At 28.5% G+C, this 9,809-nt stretch overlaps 1 protein-coding gene across 1 annotated transcript in view; it reads left to right on the top strand.

Moving 5' to 3' along the window:
• The first annotated feature begins 2,799 nt into the window (after positions 1 to 2,799).
• Positions 2,800 to 9,809, top strand: part of LOC122269023 (transcription factor LBX1) — a 96,844-nt gene continuing 89,834 nt past the window's right edge. Inside the window, exon 1 of the mRNA XM_043040347.2 lies at positions 2,800 to 3,251. Coding sequence (XP_042896281.1) covers positions 2,930 to 3,251 — 322 coding nt within the window. The 5' untranslated portion in view covers positions 2,800 to 2,929. The remainder of the gene's footprint in view (positions 3,252 to 9,809) is intronic.

Here is a 9,809-nt window from a genome sequence, read left to right as displayed (position 1 = left end):
GATCAGTACCCCCAGAGGTATTGATTTGTTGTGGGAACATGGAGGACTTTGAGACTCGACAGATTTAACGTGCATCAGTCACCATTTACTACACGGGGAGTCTTCGACCGGCGAGGATCGAACCCACGACCTCTTGGATATGAGCCTAGTGCCCTACCGACCAGGCTATCTCGGCCTTCATTTAGAACCATTAGTAAGAAAACGTAAATAAAAAAAATTATAAAAAAAAATAAAAAAAAGATTTTCTATAAAAATGTCCATATCTCCATTAATATTTAGCTAGGCATACAAAATGTTATGCAGTTATTTCATATTATAATCAACATGAGTTACAAGCTTATCGCTTTATTTTTTAGCATAGGATGCTCAAAAGCATTTTGTTGCCGGTCCCTCAAACTTTAAAAAGCTTTCAACATTGTTGATATATGTAAGAGACGCTTCGAAAGTTTTAAAATAATTTTCTAGGTATTTCTTGAAAAAATGAGTTAGTATGGAAGTGTAGTGTTCCCTGTTAGAAATTAAAAGATTGCGCAAGTTAGAGAAAAACATTGCAAAGATGCATTTATTACAACCTGGAGGTATCTGGTTCGAATCCCACCGTATCCCAACATGTATGTGTGTGCTGTCTTTCTCTATCTTGTGCTATTTGTGTATCGACTTGATAAGGGCATACTAGCTTAACTTTGTAATAAGCACTTAAGTTTGAGTATGTGTGTAACAATAAATAAATAAATAGATGCATCCAGATTACGGATCCAGATACAGTGGAATTTGAACCCGCTACCTCTACGCTTCCATTTAAGAATGTTGGGACAGTCTGAGGTAGTAATTTTATTTACTCTTATGTAGTATTTATTTAAGCTACTGTTTTAGTTCAGCTTTTAGTTCACCCACCCGCACACTGACAGCAGTCAGTAATGCTTGTATTCGGTGATCTGTCTTAACGATCAGTCCACTGTGGGACCCAGTTATTTGTACATTAACAAATACGTCATTTTTATAATATTAAATATTGGTAAATCTTAACTTACAGCTGACTGATAGGAAAAAGAATTAATAAACGACGAGAAACAAAGTTAACAAATAACAGTTAAATGAAATACAAATTATCAATATGAGCATTTTTGCGTCATTTTAAACTGTTAAAATTACCTAATTTTGTTTAAAATTACCTAATTTTACCGCATTTACTAACAAACATCATGGTAATAAAAACGATATTTTATTGTTTATTTTACCAAAAAGTCTTTACCAAAGCGCTTTGGTAAAAATTACCTTGTTTTTTTGGTGTTCCTATAGGGTCAGAAATGCGGTAAATTTGACAGTATCCTGTTGGTTTTGATTACACTTTTCTTCTCAGTGAAGTTGCAACTAAGTAAAAACGTTTTTCAGTGACTTTTCCAGTAAAGTACAAGTGTGACTACCAACTGACAAAAGTCATAGTAAATAGTCAGTGAAACTTCATGTGATATAGCATCAAAGTCACATTATGACATCAAAGTCACATTAGTCACGCAATGACACAATTTAAAACGGACACATCTGTGACTGCTGTCACCATTTTTGACTTTTTAATGATGTCACTGTAACAATCTGTACTGTTTAGGTAATTCATAATAAGTATCAGTCTCTTATAGATTCATTCAATTAATAAGTTTTCAATTTTATGTGCTTATCTATACAAACATCTCAAATATCTACTTTTTAGGAATGAATAAGGGTAATTTCAGGTGTTTAAAACAGAAAAAGATGACTCAGAAGAACACTAAAATATAATCAATAGACCTCTCTTTCAATATTTTGAAGCAGTCCTTAAACTATTGCTTAAAACAGAAAAAGATGACTCAGAGAATGATAACTAAAATATCATCAACGGGCCACTTTTTCAATATTTTGATGAAGTCCTAAAACCATGGTTTTAAACTGAAGAAACTGTCTCAGAGGAACACTAAGATATCATCTTTGGAACTCCCTTTTAAAACCTAGATGCAGCCCTAGCTCTACTGTTTTAAACTGAATATGATGACTCAGTGGAACACTCAAATATTAACGATGGGCTAATCTTTTAAGATTTTGATCAAAGCCCTAAAACCCGTTTAAAGTTAATAATCTTAATATATACCTGGTAATAGAACTCGCAATTGCTTCCTGTCTAGTTTTGAATTTGGCGAAAGTAAATGAAATGCATGAACTGAAAGGGAATAAATAAAGCTGCGTCATGGTATTTATGGAAATAAGAATGTAAAAATGAAAAAATATTGTTTTTAAGAAAATGAATATCAGGGAGACATATTTCTGCGCTGTCGAATTTAGTTATTTCATTTTGATTTGAAATATCATTTTTTAAAAATGTTTTAAGAAACGAAAAATGTAATTGATTAATCATGATTATAATTACAGGCTATTTCTAACTATAATTACAGGTTTTGTAGATCATTACGTAACTCTCTCGGAACCTCTTTTACCTTTCAACCAAAACCCAGGGTTCCGCGAAACATCTTTTGGGCTGCTATAAAAAGAAAATAGCTGATTAAAATGTATTATAGGCCAATGAAATAGAATTGAGGTAGTGCGCAAATAAATTATCGCACTTTATAGAAAAACTTGCCTTAATAGCTTATGACCATTATTATCTCTTTTTGCTGCGCTATGAAATGGCTATTTAACAGACGTGGGCGTAGAAACGCATTGATAATAGCAGCAGCCAATGAAACCCAATCCTCTAAGCTCCGCCTTCTCTCCAACCCATTACTGAAGTCAATCTCAGCTTTTTCGACTGACGACGTATCGCAGAGTCTTTTATTTCGATGGAGGGTCAAATCAACGCTCGTAACAAAAATGTTCGCGATGATTTTTGATAAAGATTGTTTTTGGTATTCGTGAATTTTATGCCATATTATCAGGTGAAAATGTAGATGAGTGAGTGACAATGTCTTCCGAAAATTCACCAAGCAAAGCTCCATCTGATTTTTCCGAAAATCTTTATGACAGTTCAGAACACGAAGAAAATGGTACAGATGAATATTTTAAACCTATAAAAAAACTTCGAATGATTCAAGAAATAGCTCCCCCACCTAAACCGATCACTTCATTTCTGATTCGAGATATTTTAAATCCCAAATCCAATGAAAGAAATATTGTTCGACCATGGGATTTGGGACGTTCTACTAGTGAATCTCCATTAGATGCACTTTTTGAAATGACTAATAAAGCTTTTGAAGGACTTGAGGCTGATGATCATAGAAATTTAGGTAGGATTTATTTTTATTAATTATCATCCTGCATGGCTCATTTATTTTCCCCTCATTCATACTTCCATAATTTGTAAAACATTTCATTAATTACTTTAATGAATAACAAATTTTTCAGTTTCAACGTTTTATTCATGTGAATAATATTCGATATCCTTTTAAAAATATTATTAGTATTGCATAGATGATTCATAATTTCTTTGGTACTATTTTAAAAAATTTATACAGATATTGTTATAATTTTTGAATTAAAATTTTGGTGTTCTAGAAGGATGTCCATTAACTAAAGGGATCATCATAAATTATTGTAAAATATTACCACACATACCTTTAAAAAATATTTTTTATAACCAAAAGAACGTGCCAAAAAATGTTTTTTCCCTTTTTTTTTAAATAAAATTTAAATAAAACGGTCATTTCACAAATGGTAGCAATACTGTCCGGAAGTTTTTTTTTTAAGTGTTCATGTCTAAAAATGTTACAGTAATAAATTTATTTTAAAAAAAGTAAATGCTTTAAAATAATTTATTCATCCTAAAAATAATTTTTCAAGTATTTTTTAATACTTTCTGAAATATTTTTGTTACAATATTTGAATATTTGAATATATTTTGAAATATTTTTGTTACAAAATGCCATATTCTTTCATGTGAAATCATATAAAGTAACCTATAATGAAACCTTGCGCGCGTAACGTACTCAACGCAAATTCCCATAAATTTATAACAATGCAAATGTTATTATACTTTATTTAAATAGAAAAGTATAAGTAATGAGTGACATATATTGAATTAGTTCCCAAATATATCTGAATATTTTAAGTATATCATTTGCTATAAAATCAAATACAGTCGTTTAACTGCGTTTCGGATTCTCGAAATATCCGCTTTTAAAAATAAAATTGAGTGAAATTAAAAGAAATTATTTGAAATTCCACCCGACTATTTATGGTTATCGCTTAATTGCATAATGAAGAGATTAAATTATTTTAGAAATTGCTAAAATGGATTTCGGATGTTCAATAAGGATTTCCAATTGAACAAGAGTTAGTTTGAGCACCATTTAGAATAGAATGAAACTGTGTTCTTGGAAAAGAAATGCACTATTCATAACAATTAGTTCATTAATTTTACAAAATTGACCCTCTAGTTATTTATTTATCATTACACTGACTTTATTCCCTCAAAGCCTTATTACATAACATTTCAAAGTAAAATTTCGTAAATACGTAAGTAATCGAATAGCCCACTTATTTGAATACCTTTAAGCAGAAGTTCTTTAGAAGAATAAAAAAGAATCATGTTCAAAAATGTTAGAATGTTAAAAACAAAATGTTTTATTTTGTTAAAATGTTGTCGTCTTTCCACTTTTTTTTCACCACTTAGGTGGAACAATTTTTTCAGAATTCTTTTCGAACAATTTATTGCTGCTCTCAACTTATGTAACAAATATATACATGACAACAAATTAAGCACATAATAACAAATTTACAATACAAAATTACAAATTTATTGGAAGAAAAGTTTCATTTTCACAACAATATTCGAAATAACAAAATATTAATTGTCCACAACATTGTGAAATATAATGATTCAATTCAATACAATGAAACACATTGAGTATCACTGTATAGTAGAATGTTTGTTCAAAACACGAATTGTTTTCATTTTTGTCTTATTGATTCTTTTAAGTAAAATACTATAGGAATATTTATTTTTAAACCATACATCAAAAGAATTATATATTTAATTATAAACTATTTGAAACAGTTTATGTGTGTTTTATTTTTTTTCAAGACTTTTTTCTCTTATAAACAAGTTAATGAAAAATATTTATTCCTGTTACAAAGTCTTCATCAAAACTGGTAAACTTTTATATCTTGTGAATAAATGTTTTAAAAGCGACAATCATATAAATAACCTGTTAAGAAAATTGCTTTAATCGAAGAGTTGAACAGTTAAAAAATGTAGCTTAAAAGACGTCTTATGAATCTTATGAAAAATATTTCGACAAGCATTTATTGAGATATTACTGCAATGAATATTATTTAAATTATTCACAAATTTTACTCATTTTAGAGCTTGTGGTTACCTGAACTACTAAAATAAGGCACAAAACTATTGAAACTATTGATAAGTCAATATGAATTATCAATATTTTAATTTGACCAAATTTATTTAGCAAGTGAATGAAATTTCTATAGAATTTAATATATCATTTATAATAGTTCATGAATATTTACTAGACAACTCTCTTGTTAAAAGACGTTCATATACATTTTGTTCTAAGACGTTTATAAACATGCGAGCGTGATATACTGACGTTATTTTCTTATGCAAAATTTAATTTTTTGAACAAGTAAATGAAAATTTATTATTTATTCTATTCTATTGTTATTAATCTAGCAGTACATAAAAAGTTGAAAATAATACGTACTTTGTTGGGAAAGCTTTACATTTGTTTAACTGCTTCAATATATAAAAATAGAGAATTAAGTTCGAAGAAGTTTAAATATAGATGAAATTAAGTAAAGTTTTATTAATTAAAGTCCACATAAAATTTAGCTGTGAATTATAATTTTATTATTAAGAAAATACTTTACACATTTAATGCACAATAGAATTGTTATTATTTTAAAATAAAAATAAGATACAGTTTTTTTTTTCACATTGAGAAACCAATAAATAATTTTCTTAATATTTTGAATAAATAGGATATTTAAATATATATTAAATATATTAAAATAATAGAATATAGGATTTAAATAATAGGATTTTTTTTTATACTTTACTTTTTATTTTTGTAGTTTTAAATTTTGTTAGCAAAATTGTTGATTTAAATTTTTATACAAAAGTGGCTCTATATATTTTCTGTGAAATTAAATACCTATGAAATATTTCAAAATAGATTTCAATATTATAATAAAGTTTATTGCATTTTGCTTAAAACATGAGAATTAAATACAATGTAAAAAATTCCGGATTCAATTATGATAAAATGCCTACTAGCACTCAGGGTGCTGCTACTTTTTACCGTAAAATTTTACGAAACAAAACAAAATTAATGTATGTACCATACATTTCGCAGCAATATTGAATAAAATTACTAAATCACCGTAATTAAGTAAAAAATACAGCAAAAATGGTGTGAAATTTTACGGTAAAAAAGGGTTTTACAAATTCTGAGGGTGCCAAGTGGAAGTTCTTTTTACCGTAATTTGATCCAGAATTTTTTTACGCTGTAATAAAAAAAAAGATTTTTTTCATACAAATATATAGAAATACAAAACAAAAATCGTTAAAGAATGTTGTTTTAATGGTGTCCTAAATGTAGGAAATATGGGAGGCAGTAAGAAAGAACGAAGGAAAATCGCAAACGAAAACTACAAAGGAATAATGAAAAGTTGTGTAAAAACTGCGTTTTTCAAGTTAGAAATTTTCTCAAATAATTTTTATGTTATATTTTTTAATTTAGCATAAATAGGTCTCGAATATCTAGTATTATTAACATCCTGTGCATTTGACTGTACGACAAGGACACAACTAAAAAAATATTGGCATAATAAATTATATTTGCAGTACGGGTATTTACGGTAATTAAATCATGTGCTTGATCATTTTTCTGTTCGTCATAGCAATGATATGTTGGAAGTTCTTCTTTCGTTTAGTAAAAATGCAATGCTAAAAAATAAATTTATCAGAAAGTCATATAGAAGAATAACGATAACATTACCCTCCTTCAAAAAGTAGACCGTAATTCGTAAAGTTTCCGCATAGTCCAGTTTCTTTAAAACCACCGTTACCCGGTAGTTCTAAAGAAATTATTATGAAATAGAATGACCATGCTTTTTAGATTGACTATGCTTGTTAACCATGTTTTCTGGTATAGTTTATTTACACTATATTTTGAAGAGACTTAATATATTATTGCGGAATCTAACTATTTTTAATTATTTCTTTTCCTGTTATAATTAAATTTATATTTCTTTTTCTGTACAGTAAAAAGTTGCATGTATCTTAACACCAAAAATCTTACTTTGCATTAAAATTCCTATTCACTAAACCAGGGAAAGTTCCTGGTGTAGTCCTTCTTTTACACTACTTGGAGTAAAGCCACCATGTTTGTTATTCAGTAACATTAAAACTACAGTAAAAGATATGATAAGAATCAGTAAAGAAAATTGAATTTAGCCTGTTAGAATCTTTTAATCTGGAGAATCTGAAAAATATGGTCCCCATAGTTAGGTCTGGAGAGCGATTCAAAGTTTAAACCCCTTCATGTAAATTTTATTTTTCGCGTATTTCTCCATATCCCAAAAAAGTTTTTAAGCAAATTGAAAAAAATTTTGAGCGCAATAATAAGATTTGTTTATCCAAAGATAATTCTTAGCAAAAAATCTATTTTATCAATAATTATTATTTTTCTGTTTTATTAAATATTCGTCAAAAAAATTTTGAATTGTAAGGTAGACAATTTTTTACATAATTTTAAGTACGTAATTTTACATGGCAGAAAACGAAATTGGCTGAATTTTTCTTCAGAAATCGAATATGAAATACCTGACTTTTTCGAAGTTCAGTTTCTCAGAAACTATTTAACCGATTTTGCTCAAGTTTCGTATTTTACCATGTAAAATTATATTCTTTAAAATGATGCTAAAAATGGTATACCTCACAGTTCCAATTTTTTTTTCCATTCTTAAAAAAATAATAAATGTTTTCTAAAAGTTATATTTTCCTTGAAATTGTGTTTGGAAAAAAGTATTTTATAATTGTGTGCAAAAACTTTTCAATTCACTTTAAAAGTTCTCCAGATATATCGAAATATACAAAAAGTAAAATTGTCATTAAGGGAGTCCAAACTTAGGAGCTCTCTCCTGACTATACTATTGGCACCATATTTCCCAGATTGTGGCTATATTTTGGGGGTTAGAGTCTGTTTTTACTATTTTTAGCTCACTTTACACTTAAATTGGGGTTTACTTTTGTTTGTGTTTAAATTTTAATAGTTTCTTTTTAAATCACTTAAAGTGGATATATCCGTCAATATGTTTGTTAAATTTACAAAACCAAACCTTCATATGCTCAGCAGGTACAGAATAATTTTTTCAGGGTGTCTGATATAATGTATTTTGGTTTTAATATTTCTTACTAATCTCTTATCATAATTAAATGTTCAGCAAAAAACTGTAATTAAATGAAGCTAATTCACATATATTTGCAGAATAATCAGTCTAGTATTTCTTTTGTAAAAGCGATAAAGCAAATTAAAAAATTTCGGCTGATGTCGCCTTTATTTTGTACTCTCATGACAGCATGCTTTATTCTTATTACAGTACACCTTTAGGTTAATTAGAAAATCTTTGCTCAAACAGCCTAAATTCAGACAGGCTATTTGCTTAAAATTATGTTCATATTAAAGTGGTAAAGTAGACAGCTTTTGTTGCTTTAATGAATGTTTACATTTGGATAACTTCAATGAAAGATTTAAGACAGCTGTGGTTGCTCAGGGATAGAGTGCTTTCCTCAAAATGAGATGACCCGGGTTCGAATCCCTGAGATGGCTGATCAATAAGAATTACAAACCCGGCTCGCACCGACCACAGTGCGGACATAAAATATCCTCAGTGGTAGACGGATCATGGTACCTTTGCAGTGAGGCCAATTGGATAATTTTTCATGGTTTTCTTCTGCATGTCCCAATACTTGATCCAGGGGTTCCCTTGTCTTCTGGATTGGGTTAAAAGTTACTGAGTTAAACACTGGTAGTCGTAAACTCAAAATTGGGATGACTGTTCAACGACGATTATAAAATATAAGACACTCAGGAAATGAGTAATTACATTTATTGATTTCATACATTCATTGATTTCATGCATTTATTTATATATCATAAATTAATATATCATAAATTTACCATACTTTCATACATTTATTGATATTTTAGTGAGTTTAGCTTTCTATAGATTTAGGAAAAATAATCTTTTCATTATTACTATATAATTATTTTATGCCAGAATTTATATTTCCTGGACTCACGTGGGCAATCAAGGTAATAAATTAGCTGATAAATCTGAAAAAGACGCCATCAACACAGGATTGCAAGCACTTCTGCCGATATTATGCATAAAATCTTTATCTAAGCTAAATATTACAGACCAGAATCAGGACAGAATATCAGAGCCCTGATTCGAAAAGTTTCGCTGGTTCCACAAGCTTGGCAAAGAGAATTCTTTTTTATGGCCCTTTTAATGAAGAGGTTTAAAATCAAACAAATGTGCTGTTTTACATTACACCAGCCACAACGTGTAATATAAAAACATCATTCCAAAGGCAACGACATGATAGAGGGGACTATTATAAAAAAAAAAGACAATAAATCTAATAAGAATATCAAGAACTCTTTTCATCGTAATAATAATAAAAACTTAAATGGCTTAATAAATATAATTAAGCTACACATCGAAATCAATAAATAAATAAATAAATAAATAAATAAATAAATAAAACTACCCCCCCAAAAAAATAATATATATATATATATATATATAAAATAAAA

This window comes from Parasteatoda tepidariorum, chromosome X1 (genome assembly GCF_043381705.1).
Source record: "Parasteatoda tepidariorum isolate YZ-2023 chromosome X1, CAS_Ptep_4.0, whole genome shotgun sequence".
NCBI classification, from domain to species: domain Eukaryota; kingdom Metazoa; phylum Arthropoda; class Arachnida; order Araneae; family Theridiidae; genus Parasteatoda; species Parasteatoda tepidariorum.
Note: the sequence above shows the minus strand (reverse complement) of the source record. Positions and strands in the feature narration are given on the sequence as shown.